General features: G+C 40.1%; 1 protein-coding gene across 1 annotated transcript in view; it reads right to left on the bottom strand.

Moving 5' to 3' along the window:
- LOC144768432 (uncharacterized) overlaps window positions 1-13,660 on the bottom strand; it is a 325,471-nt gene that overhangs the window by 198,243 nt on the left and 113,568 nt on the right. The window contains exons 4-5 of the mRNA XM_078652078.1: window positions 12,701-12,814; window positions 4,156-4,293 (exon numbers count right to left, since the gene is read on the bottom strand). Of these exons, the coding sequence (XP_078508204.1) occupies window positions 4,156-4,293; window positions 12,701-12,814 (252 nt within the window). The remainder of the gene's footprint in view (window positions 1-4,155; window positions 4,294-12,700; window positions 12,815-13,660) is intronic.

Genomic DNA, 13,660 nt, shown 5'->3' with positions numbered 1-13,660 from the left:
TTTTCCGCATCCTCCAGGCCGGCGGACACTTCCGCCGGCCCGGAGGATGCGGAAAAACCGCCATCCTAATCGGCCCCTAAGTGCTGAAGGGAAAAAGTTTTTGAACCTGGTTGAAGAGAGGAGAGCAATCTATAAGAGAAATGAAATAGTCAAGCAGACTAAGTCTAAGTTCTGGCAGAAAGAGGATGAGAAGCTTAATAGCAAAATGCTTGAAAATGTTGCAATTCACATAGACAAACCAGTTAGTGGTAAGCTTTGCATTAGAAGAGACAATACACTTTTTGATAATTACTTTGTGGGTGCAAGCAATTGTGAGGATACCTATCAGATTTTGGGAGGTTGGGGATTTAAAGGTGGAAAAGATCCAATCTTTCCTGGGATTTATTTTGTTTGTGGTGATAAGGCTTACTACAACCTTCCTGACCACTGGTATGGAACTTGTTATGTTGGGATTGTTTTTCCTAAGGTGTTCCATGTTGACAGAGATTCGGAAGGATTGTTCAAAATTCACAATTATGTAAATAGGGCTAAAAGAGAAACTTTCACAGAGGTTCTGGGAGATATTTTTCAAGCAGTGATACCTTTTGTGGGTATAACCTTAAATGCAGGGAGAATCAGAAAATTGTCCACAATTGTTGACAGATTGTCAACAGATACAGCTGATGGTTTCCAATTAGTGAATGTTGAGGTCATTGCAATCAGATCCATGGTGATTCAAGATCGTCTTGCATTAGACATAATCCTAGCAAAAGAGGGAGGAGTCTGTGGCATTTTGCATGTGCAGCATTGTTGCACATATATACCTGATGAGAGTAAGAACATTGAGATGTACATTAAAAACATTACAGAGATGCATTCAGAGATAATTCCATTAGAAGAAGAAGATTTTACAGAAAAACTTTCAAAAAGATTCCAAGCGATTAAAAACTGGTTCCATGGTATTGGAAGTTCAATTCTTGGCAAGATTTTGGCACCTTTGATTGTGATAATATTTATTTTCATTTTGACAAAAATTGGTTGTTTATTGCACAAGAGAAAGAAGCAAATGAGAGAAAAGAGAAGAATTTATAAACTCAAAAAGGAAGAGGAGAGGGAGATTGAGTTACAAGAATTACATAGATCTCGTTACGACAATTGCAAAGATTATGCAGAAACAGGGTTTTAGAAATACTGACACAAATGAATTTGAATCATTTTCTAAGGGGACTAAATTTCCAAATTTTGGATGGTGGTGTGGTGATTTGTTAATCACCAGATGAGGGAGTTGATGGAGCGAGATAAAAAACAGAATTCTGTTTGAACTCGTGAAGTCATACTTCCATAACATAAGTAATAATATTAATGATTTGTGAGATGTTTTTGCTAACACAACCTAGATTAAACTCATTACATGGGGACGGTAACATGTGTGCTCATAAACGTGCATAAACGTTGCATCTTTTGTTCGTGCAAAATAATAAAATAATTTGTCGTTTTCGTTTCTGTCATCACTAACTGCAGCAAGTATAAAAGTTGCATGTGCTTATTTTGCTTTCCTTGTCTATGTGATGTCATTTCTACTATTCTAGGTGCACATAAGGTTTCATGGATTCATGAAGACTGGTAGATATAAAATGCTGCTTATATGTTGCTTGGTGCTAGGTAACATTAGACTAATTGGGTGGGTTAATCAATTAGTAAACGAAGGGTGGATACAGAATAAATGACATTTCTTACATTAATACTGTTCTTGTGTTTGTTTTATACTAGAAAAATAAGTTGCCTGCTTTTGGGCCTAGTTTGCTCGAGTTTGCTAAAAGATGAATTTTATTTCTGCAAGAATCACGAGATGTCCATTTTGAAAAAAACTGTTCGTCAAAGTCGCATTCACCAAACAAAGCTGATGAGTTGACATCATTCTGTCGGACGTGGCCAAGGTCAGAAACCGGTAGAAAAGTATAATTTTCACTAACTTGGCATCCGCGGAAGTGCAATGGAGTCAGCGAGAACTTTTTGCTAAAATTGTTGCAACCTAAGGAAGTCTTGGAACACGTACCAGAAAAGACAATGGTCCTAAAGAATATGACCTAATGGAACTTTTGAAATGTGGGTGACATGTCACTTGTCACTCTCTGACCAATTGGACGTCGTGGTTTGCAGAAAACTTTCCTTTACTTAGATTAGCTAGCATAGAAAGGTATAAAAAGTCCATGCCCTGGGGATGGGCTGGCTGCTGCTTTCTGACTTTCTGATGAGGGTGATGTGCTGATGGACATTGCGTGGAGCACGTAAGAAACCTCAAAGATTTTTACTTTATTTTCATTTATTTTAGCTCAGGTAGGGACTTAGGATTTAGAGATGCTAAACTTATATTTCATTGCTTAAATTACATTTTCTCATGATACTTTTCATACATGCTTGCTTTAATGCTAATAAAATTACATTTATGAAACTATATTTTGAATTATCTACAATTAGTTAATAAAATCTTACTTTTGAAACACAAGCTGGTCTTGGTTATTCAGAAGCTCAGGTTACTATTAGCTAGATGTCATCGCCATGGTGGTCATTTAAATAGTCAGGTTTTGTACATATGTTGTTTTCATCTACCGCGGATGTATATAGATGTATATAATTTGTAAATAGGGTGTATAGGTTTAATTTGACCACCTGATTCAGTAGGCCAAAATATGTCATATTTGGTTAATGGGTCCATGAGTTAGAGTGGTATATTATGAAGTAGGTTATAGGGTTAGGTAACGTTGTTTATGATATATTTCCTATAGGCCGCTGGATCACCATGATCACATTTAAGGTGTTAAAATGAGTAACAGAAGTGTTTACATCCTGTAGTTCCTGAAGGTCTTCCAAGACATATTGACTGAATTTATTTGTGCCTGATTCTAAAAAGTAAACGTACACTTTTGTTCCAGAGGAAATCACTGAAAAACATTTAATACATTTGCAGTGAACAATGTCACAATGAATGTACTACAGAGCTGTATAATTATCTATACATGAACCTTAGATTCACCTTATCATTGTTAGAATAGAATTTTCTTTAGGAAGTGGTCCTGTGGTACAGGGATCTACCTTGGCACTAGATCTAAATTAAGTAAGATTCCTTTCTCAAAGTCCTTGAGAAATGAAGAGACACTTAGGCCCTAATTTTGATGGCTCTCTGACCGACATCCAAGGTTTCAAATACAACATCTGTATTACAATGACGGTAGTCTGATTTGAAACCGGTCGGTAAATCTGGCTGGCTTCCAAAGGCCAGTCGGAACCGCAACATAATCCCTAACAGATGGCTTTGCCACTGTCGGGATTATGATGTCAGTTTCCAACAAGCTTTCCATGTCGGGCATTCTGACATGAAAAGCAACTTTGGGGGGCCCTAGCAGGGCCCCCCTTCTTCCATGGCCTCTGTTTGGGGGCCGAGGAGGCACCTATGATGCCCCCCATAAATCCCTGCAGGGATATACAGTTACTCCCATTAATCTATGGGCGCTTGTGCTGCGGCTGGTTTCTGACCGCCGAACTAGCTCCCATAGTGAAATGGGAGTCTGAGACCGCACTATGTGCAGTCACATCGTATTTGAGCTTTTGGACTGCCGACCCAACGTCGGTGGGTTCTGAAACTGCAATGATGTCTTTCAGCGGAACTCCAGCCGACATCCAAATTAGGGCCCTAAAGATTAAATGTCAAACTGCAGAGATTTTTTCTAATGTTTGCTCATATCTTGCTTCTTGGCTTTTTGGTGTTACCCATATTTATGTGGCACTGCATCAGGTCTTGTTACCAAAATGATGTGAAGTGACATCTTGGGGGCTAGTAGCATAACATCTGTGAATACTTGCTGTCAACAAGTGATGGCAAATTGATTTCAGGCAGGAAGATACATTTCCCTTCTTTTTTAAGTGATATATTGCTTCCAGTTCAATTTTAGAACTTTACGTTTGCTTCATCCGTGGTTTAAACTAATTATATCAAGAAAGTTCAAGGATGTTATATTTATTGAGTGTCTAATGGCAACCATAAAGAACAGTATTCAACATAGGTCAGAATTTGTTTCTAATCCTGACAGACTTTATATATCCAGTTTTATTTAAAAGAGGCTAATGGTAAACACACACTGCAGTACACAAAACAAAGAAAAACAAAATGCTACTCACGGCTCCGAACTGCAGGTTACTTCGGCCTGATTCGTGCTTGGTGGTGCTGTACATTGTAGCTGCCCAGTGCCAGTCAATCCAATTTCAAAAGGAGCTTTAACTTCATTAGTTATTTTACAGGGGACCCCATTCGTAGGCCTATGAGACAATAAAAAACATTCTAGAAACAATTTTAGACACATTTCAACGAACAAGCTTAAGGAAGATCTGCTTTAGAGGAAAATCCATCCAAAATGGCTTTTGTTCCCCTTTACCTTTATCAATATACCAATGAAATATAGTTTACAACAGATCCAACAAGCTTCAGGTAGAAACTGTTAGAAGCTCAATCACTGGCTCTTGATCAACGTTGTCAACTTAAGAGTGGCTGATTCATCTACATGTGCGAAATAGTAGCTTTGTGAATGATCAACATGGAAATTGTGGCAGATTTTCATTGAATGGCAAGTATGGTGTCCCTAACACAACAAAAAAAATTCCAAAGCTTGTTAGGGACTACAGAAGTTTAGCTACTCACTACATATTTTTACACTTGAAGGTATGTTCACATCGATTACAGGATATTTCTTCAAAGACCTTCCCCTCAAAGTGTCTCTCCCCATGTCAAATACAACTACTTTGGTGGATAAACTTCACTGCCCTTGGAGATCTATGCAGCTATGGCAGGTTTTCTACAATCTATTTGCTGGGCGTAGAAATTCTGCCATATTGGTTAGCAGAAAGTTCACCAGCAAAACTCTTAAATGACTTAGGTGTCCAGTTTTGTCAAGGGCTAAGCAACACACAGAAGGCAGGATCTGACATGCATCCAACCAGACAGGAAAAACACCCTGAATAAAGACATCAATGAGTGGAGTATACCAAATATATTTCGAGCCTCTTTAGGGGTTCAGATACTATAGATCCTAATTTATGGTCTGGTAGACAGTGCACAGTCCATCAAGTTAGGAGGGGACATTACCACCACCACCCTGACAGACTGTCATCCGCTAATATTAGGAATGACCAGCGGCAGTATGGCCATCTCTGTACATGAAAGGAACTTCCATCACAATGGTTCCTATCAACGTACAAAAATGTTGGTGGATGGCTGACTTCTGTTTTGGTAGTCTTTCACCAAGCTTTTCTAGCATGTTCCTTCTTGTTGGCCAGCTGCTTCTCGGCACAATGATCTGAGCACTTCCTAATTCATGCTTTTCCCATGAGAGCCTTCATGGAGAAGGCAGGAGTTAACGACCATCCCTGGTCAACGGGAGAGTAGAGTCCCTCAGGGAAGAGCCGGAAGGGACCTCTGTGATAATCAGCACATGTAATGCTAAAACAGAGTGACCGACACGGATGGAGACCTGCAGCTCCCATTGGTGAAGGTCCCTTAACTGAAGAGTCACTGTCTCACCCAGGGTATGCATCTGTCAGTGAAGCTCCAGGTTTCACTTGTACCCGGGACCCCTTGAGCACAAACATGTCCTTGTGTGAAGGAAAAGCAGGGTTTCACTCTTACAGAAACATATCCAATCACTGTGTGGCTTGATAATAAAGCTACACTGTAATTAGTTAGGTTCTTTAATTATCCCTCCCCCACAGTGTCTCCAAGACCAAGACCACAGGGACAGACTAACTTCACCACAACCAGTTCTATGTTTGCTCTCATGCAGCTTCAAGTAGAAAAAGCATAGGATAAATGTCAGGATGGTGTGCGCAGGAAAGCCAAGTGCTCCAAAGGAGACAGACGGCTTGTGCTGTGTTTCCAAGACGCTGCAAAAGAGAGTGGGTTTGAGAAGTCCATGGTACACATGTCGGGCTAGACATAGTCAGAACCCTGTCCACCCCCACAAGCGTACTGGAACTCAGCTATATGTCATTTGGCAATCATGAGGATGGGCCCCATCCTGGCCCCACCCCATCAGCCAGGTGAGCCCAGTCTTCCTTTAAAGAGTTCGGACTTGAAGGATTTTTAAATTATATGCTGGTGGCTGGCTGCACTCAGTAGAGAGTCACTGCCCCTATGCTCCTGAGGAGAAACCACTGCTGGTTGTGGGGATTTTAGGCATGTGATTATCACTTTGGGATAGATTTTAATGGAAACAAAGTGCAGCATAGACTTGGCAAAACAGTAAGTATGGGAGAATCACTTTTTCTTATCATATGGTAGGATCAAAGTGATTTTTTTAAGGCCATAAATAAAACTGCTTCTATTTGAAAGCATAAAAGGATCTAGTCGTTATTCTCTTGACTTGTTGCATGCCTGTTTATTCAGCTAATGTACTGTGGTTTTGCTTGTTTTTACAAGAATTACATTCACTGTCAAGGATGGTAGAAAATCTCTTAATACAAGATGAACTGCTGTTCGCGCAAGGAAATTAATGTCATAAGACCTCTCCTTCAGTAATCGAAACCCTTAAGCAGATATATTGCCTAAATCGACTCTTGTAACAGAATGAGTTGAGGAAGAGTGTACCTTTTACACCACCCATTATCCACTTTCCGTGACCATTGAACTTCTAAATACTTATGTAGACACCCCATGTGCAACCTTGCACTTGGAACAATCGCCATGGAGGAAGCCACCCTGGAAACAATAAAATCTGATATGCTTGGATTCCTTGTTTTCATGAGAAGTTGACATTTCATTGAAATTTATCCCACACTTTCCTCTAAAGACAACACGTTCCTTGTACTGTGTTTAGACTTTTTTTTTAATGTTGATGGATTGCGTGCTCTGATCAGCCAGTCACCAAGATATAAGATGTTTTGATAATAAAGATAGGTGGGTACTGCTGCCATTTCAGGCGCAAACTTCAGACTGAAATACAGTGCCGCATAATGATAAAGCAACTTCCCCACCATGAAACAATAACACGTCCTGTATTTCCTTGCTATCAGGATGTGAAAGTGCACAGCACATAGATTTAATAAACACATCTATTCCCCTTTCCTGGGTGGACGAACGATTTAATGAAGCACTATCTTACAGAACATATACCTTTCTGATCCACTTGTTTGTGATACAAACCTCTAAGATTGATCAGAACATTAGATCTTTCTTTTGGTTATGAGAAAATATCTTGAATAGATTTCCTTCCCCCTTTGATGTGGGGAAATAAGTTGTTATTTCTCCCTTCCACAGAGCGAAAGATGTCTCAGTGCACAGGTCAGCTATTCTGTGTTGTGTTACCAATGTTAATTGAACTGAAGAAGATTGGAATTTCAAACAAAGTGAGTATCTGTTGCAATAAATAGCTAGTACCCACCTGTCACATGAGGTAGATGGTGGCTGTCTTGATGAATTTGCACCTGAAGTTGATATTAGAACCTCAACTTATGTGCTATGTGTATCTATGTTGCAGGTGCTACTGCTACTGCTCCGAGCCTGGTAGAAACAGCTAGGGTATTGAACAGCCACGACCCGTGCAGGTAGGAGAGGTGGGCGGTTGTGCTGGGTGGGGGGATTTCGATGGACGATGACGAGGGGAAATTAAATAAATAATACATTTTCCCTCATTATTGTCTGTCGAAATCCCCCCCACCCGGTCTCACAGCTCTTACCTGCATGGGCAGCGGCTGGTATTGAACCCTCTGTCTGTGGCAGTAGCATTGGTCCTTGTAATGCTAGATGATCTGAAATATTTCTAGAGGTCCTCTTGGCCCGTCAGTCTGATTATGACCGTCTCTGTATTCATGCAGAACATCTCTTCCTCCATGTGCTTCCCATACAAAGTAGTATCTAAACACGGCAAGCTTAGCATTATTAACTGGGTGGGAGGCTTCACAGATGTCGACAAAGTCATGAAAATCTAATGAGAGGAATTCCATAGCAAAAACCTTAACGAGTCACTTATGTTAAATCAACTGTCACATTTAGTACTTGATTTGGCAACTGAAAGTACCCTTACACAACCTCCTGAAATGTTACCTTTGTTTCCTTCAGAAGGTTATTAACAAACATCTCCCACAACGGTTGTATTTGACTTGAAGTGCTGAGCCCCTTATGCCTTTGAGTGCTGAGGAGACAGTATTTCAGATGTTCTTTATGTCAGCGTATATCCTCTTGCTCTCTCTGTCCAACGGAGTTGAGGGCTTTGGTGCTGAAGCATGTTTATTCCAGACAACTAATAAATTAGCTGAATATGATTTTGACTCAAAATTAAGTGAAGTTGGATCATATTCAGGAGGCTTGTATTTTCAAGCAGATGAGGTATGACTGCTACAGTCCAGGCTATTTTGAGAAACTTTTCTCTTGCCATCTCAAAGACATTTGACCCCAGAGAAAGTAGGTGGTGTGGGAGTTGCTCATGGTTGAAAGCTTCCATAAGGACAGAAAAGTGTGGATGTGAAACCTCCGTAGGTATGTTCAACTTGGATGCTATATTTAGTAACAACTCTTGAAAAGTAATAATGTTGTGCGCCAGTGACATCTAGATGAAAATCTTGCACTCCGTGTCTGAGTACGAAAGGAACTTGAATCATCACCCTCAGAAGATCTATCAGATAGTGTGAAAAGAGTTCCCGTGTGGCTCTCATCCTGAGGTGGATGACCACCCCATGAAGCTTGACGGAAATTATAAGGAGGTTGAGATGCTCATCCAAAGGACATGCCGTCCTTTCTCTCTTGTCAAGATCTGCACCCATCAATTGAATTCCAGTGTTTTGGGAAATAGAACATTTTGTATGTTTGTCAGGTAAGCATAGTTTGCAAAACAACTGCAGGCAGGTGGTAAGAAAAAGTGGTTGTTGATGCATCAAATTAAAATCCCCCTTTTAGCAGCCAGTTGTCTTGGTACAAGAAGACATAATGATATTGATGTTGTAGGAGTGCAGCCACAAGAGTCATGTATTCCATGCAAATTAATTGAATATGGCATCAAGATACTTTCAATGGAAGATAATTTCGTTGTCTGGGATGTGTGAGTTTATGAAAGTGTGCATCCTGCAAATTCAGCGATCTCATATGTTCTCAAATCTGTGGGAATGATTCACAGAACTTACTTAAGACAAAATCCTAAACTTACTACTTTTGGTATTCACAGAAGGCATTTAGTAGTAGTAAAGTTAGGATTTTGTCTTAAATTTGATTTAAGACAAACTTAAGACAGACTTAAGACAGACTTAAGACAAACTTAAGCCAGACTTAAGACAGACTTCAGCCAGACTTAAGTTAGAATTTTGTCTTAAGTTTGTCTTAAGTGTGTTTTAAGTCTGTCTTAAGTCTGTCTTAAGTCTGTCTTAAGTTTGTCTTAAGTCTGTCTTAAGTATATCTTAAGTCTGTCTTAAGTTTGTCTTAAGTCAAACTTAAGACAAAATCCTATTTTACTACTACTAAATGCCTTCTGTGAATACCAAAAGTAGTAAGTTTAGGATTTTGTCCTAAGTTAGTACTATGAATCGGCCCCTGTAATATTAGAAGGGCGTCTTGCATGGTGACTGTCTTAAACAACGGTTTCTTGAAGTATTTGTTTAAACACTGTAGGTCTAATATCAGTCTCCATGCTTCTGAGTTTGAACTCACAAAGAAGAGCCTCAAATAAATAACTTTTTTGCAGGAATATTTTAGACAGGCTTGAGGGTTTATTGTTGTAACATCAGGAGAATCTCTTCCTGAAATTACAGAAGGCCTGATGCTGCTCCTAATTGTGGTAGGGGGAGGAGGGTGCACAATGATCTCCTGTTGAACTCATGGGTATGTCCCAAATGGATAATATCAAGCGCCCATGCATTAGAAGTAAGGTGTTTGGATTTTTGTAAATAGGTAGCTAACCTCCCTCCGACCTGCTCTGGAGAAAGGTAGGGAAGTATAGGTGCTGCCAACATGGAGTGACTGTCTTTTGGAGTTATGCGGCATGGAGTGACTGACTCCATACTTTTTGGATTGAGTATTATATTACTGTGATTGACAGCCTGAACATCGGGGCTGCTGTACTGGATAATGATCATGCATGTAGTAAATCTAGTGAGCTAATTGCAGTAGTTGGAGGAATGGTATTAGAGACAGTCTAAAATACTGAGATCCACATCCAGAAGCACTTTAAGAGCATTGTAAGCGACAAGCTTGATTAATACCCCAGGATCTTGCTGACTCTATATCCATATTGATATACAGTAAGGGCATCATCTAAAGGACACCCAGCTAGACACTCCCCATTAATAGGAGGATCAAGGAAACAGGCCACACCCTAGGCTGAAATTAAATGCACCTGAGACCACTCAACACAGCCCCTGCTAGCTGATGAAAACACATCTTGCAAACATCCATGGCTGCATCAATGATTACCATAACGCATGTCCCTCTTTTTGGAGGATAGACTTGGACTATTTCACCTTTGACAGCAGGTCTAGATGTAGGGATATCTCATTTCACACTTCTAAAACACCAAGAGGCTTAGGTGCAACTGCACTAAACGTTTAATTATTATAACATTAACATAAGTGGTATTTAACAAACACTTCTCTTTCCTCACCAACATCATTATCATCCCTATTAATCTAGATCATTTTGACAGGGTGGAGGATCCAGAGATAGAGGAGGTAACTGCTGTGGCCACTGTTGGAGAAGTGAAGTGGCTCCCTTGGTTGAGGTTGTGTTTTTGACAACGTTGGCTAAAATGATGTACCTTGAGGTGGTTTTGATGTTGAAGAGAACCCGGAAAAAAATTCCACCATCATCCATTGCAGTTTTCCCAATAAATCAACCTGCCCTTGCAACACAGGCAGTTTGTTATATCTACCATAATGGTATCTCTCTTCATGGTGCAGATTGTAGTGTTCATCTTAGTGCATGCGGAAATACTTTCATGCACAACTTATTTCGTCTACAGCTTGATAGGTTGATCTTCAGACCAGCCGTGATTATTGATCATCTGGTTCAGAGATGCTGTCACCATTCAGACATTTAACATTTAAGGCAATCAGGCTTTAGGCAGGGCCAAATGGACCCTCATCTGCAAATTTCTCATCTCCTGCTTCAATTTCTGTCTCCAAGTCTTTAGCTGGCAGCCCAAACATAGTTGTTGGAGATGCTGATCCTTTTGTTGTTAGAAATTACCTCATCGTTGATGGCACCATCACCAAGGAAACTGTTGATGAGGTCATTGGTGAGAGTTGTCAATGAGACCACTCTGGTTTCTTCAGTTATGAATGGTAACAAAGTCTTCATATATAGGGGAGGTGCTTATGACAGTCATCAGTGACGAATTCATGATATTTGCTGCTCTTGTTCAAGCAATGGTACTCTCATCAATAAGGTCATAGAAAAGGGTGTTGTTGCCACTTTGGTTGCCAATGACTGCCTCACCAGCCATGCCTTTTTTACCAATTAGAGTGAGGTAATCTCCCCAGTTGATGGAGGTGTAGATAGCTTCGTGATCAATGATGGAGAGAACTTTGGTGATGTTTTAAAAAATTATGTGTTTGTTGGTGGTGGGTAAGTCAAAGTCTTTTAGCCTGATCTCTATCAGAAATATGATTACTCTCATATTGCTTTGAGGTTCTTTCTGAAGTATACAAAAAAGTGACTGATATAATGCTTGAAATAATCTCAGCCACTAGTAATCAATTTGGGCCACATCGCAGTCTATAGTTATTTTGCACACCATGCCACCTCATTTTGGACCCAGGCATATGCAAATTTGTCTTGATCCTGCTCCAAAATGTACAGTCCAGCCTAAACTGCCAAGCGAAACTGGTCTTGGGTTGTTTGTGTTCCAGTTCAGTGATGAGCTGACCTGGCGGCGCGGTCTGGAGTTTTCATTTTGGAGCAGGATCAAGCCGGATTTGCTTATGGCTGGTTCCAAACTGAGGTGGCATGGTGTGCATAGGAAACAATGGACTGGGGTGAGGCACTAGCCATTAACAGTGGCTGACATTAGTTCAAGCCGGGACAATATAATCTCACTTGCTCATTATTGTACTATCTTTGAAGGGAACAGAAAAAGCACACTCACAATTTTACCCAATTCTAACATTGTTCCTAAGACCAGCCCCACAGTTTATAAAGGTCATGGTAAAACTCAACAGGGTTGAAAGTTACTGAATGACGTAAAAGAAGACCATGTATCTAATAACTTATAAATGGGTGCCAAATGGACTGTTGTTATCAGTGTTCAATTTGTAAAAGTAAGAGTGCTGGTGCATTCGGACGGAGCAATTAAATGTCAGCATGCCAAATACCACAGCTTTTAGTCTTACATTCATATATTGTCTCTTGAACCCATTGCCAGACGTTCCCTGACCCTTTATCTCACTCAGAGCAGGATCCTGCTTTCCACCTTCGCGACCTTTTTGCCTCTTCCTCAGTCTTCTGATGTGTGCTTTTCACTCTCTTGCTCTTTGAGTTGAAAAATAAGAACCAGTCCCCACAAAATAAGTGCTGGTGGGCGCAAACCCGCAACCACCGGCTCAAATTAAGCACTGGTTGTAACAGATAAGTGGAAAAACGGAATTATTCAGAGAAACATGTGACCGTATGCATGGTATAGCACGTTCGTTTTTGTCAGTAATCTAGTCAAAAGGGATTTTTAAATTCTTGTCATTCAAACACGCGCCTACTTACGTTGGACCACCTATGTTTCCTGTAACTGTTCCGCTTCCAGTGACGGTTACTAAAACCGTTCCACCTTTCTGTGTTCTTGTCTGGCAGTTCACCTTGGGACTCGCAAGTGTCAAGCTGGAAAATGAGAGACAATCAGTTAGACGGATGTTGTCTCTGTATTGGGAAGAAGACGCTAGTGTTTGCATTACTATGTTTACTGGTACAACATTACCTGCATTTAGAAAATCTCACAAGTAAGTCTTACTATTAACCCTGTTTGGTTAGCACGAGCGAGCATATGCCCCCCCGTATTTTACATATGTTTACACATTTCTCAAAGTTTCTTTGCAAACAGTTTGTCATTACTTAAGCGGTGGGAAAAAACCTTTTCTGTACTGAATGCTGAAAGGCTCCTCGGAGATGAATGTGCCATGGCCACTTTCTGCAAGTATGTTCAACTGAAATTCATTATGCTAAGAAATGCACACAGACCAACGTCCGTTCAGGGAGTACATTGTATACTTTTATATAAAAAAATAAATACAATAAAACAGTAGTCAGATTAAAAATGTGACCATACTCAAATATGGTTAAGATTAAAGGCCTATGTTAGAGACTGTTTATTCCGTGACGGACATGTCGTCCACCGTATTGCTTATAAGATGTGCAAACACGGAGTGTGAGAGCATCCCTGAATAGGGCACACCATAGGTTCTCGCTAAGAAGACTCCTCAAAAGGTTTCTTTAAGATTTATGCATTTTATTGTTCCAAAATGTATTCACTTTCTTCTTGATATTCAATTCATATCAATCTTTATGTGCATTCAACACAGTTCATCATTGGAAATCATTATCTCATAATACGTATTCCTGAATACTCCAATGCATTTCGGGCAGCCTTGCCCTTTGTCAAGGAGCGCTGAAAACATAAGGATATAGCAGTCAAAAGCACATAATATATAATAGTAATGTAACCTTAAT

This window comes from Lissotriton helveticus, chromosome 7, assembly GCF_964261635.1.
Source record: "Lissotriton helveticus chromosome 7, aLisHel1.1, whole genome shotgun sequence".
NCBI classification, from domain to species: Eukaryota; Metazoa; Chordata; class Amphibia; order Caudata; family Salamandridae; genus Lissotriton; species Lissotriton helveticus.
The sequence above is the reverse complement of the archived record's forward strand: the minus strand, read 5'-3'. Positions and strand labels throughout refer to the sequence as shown.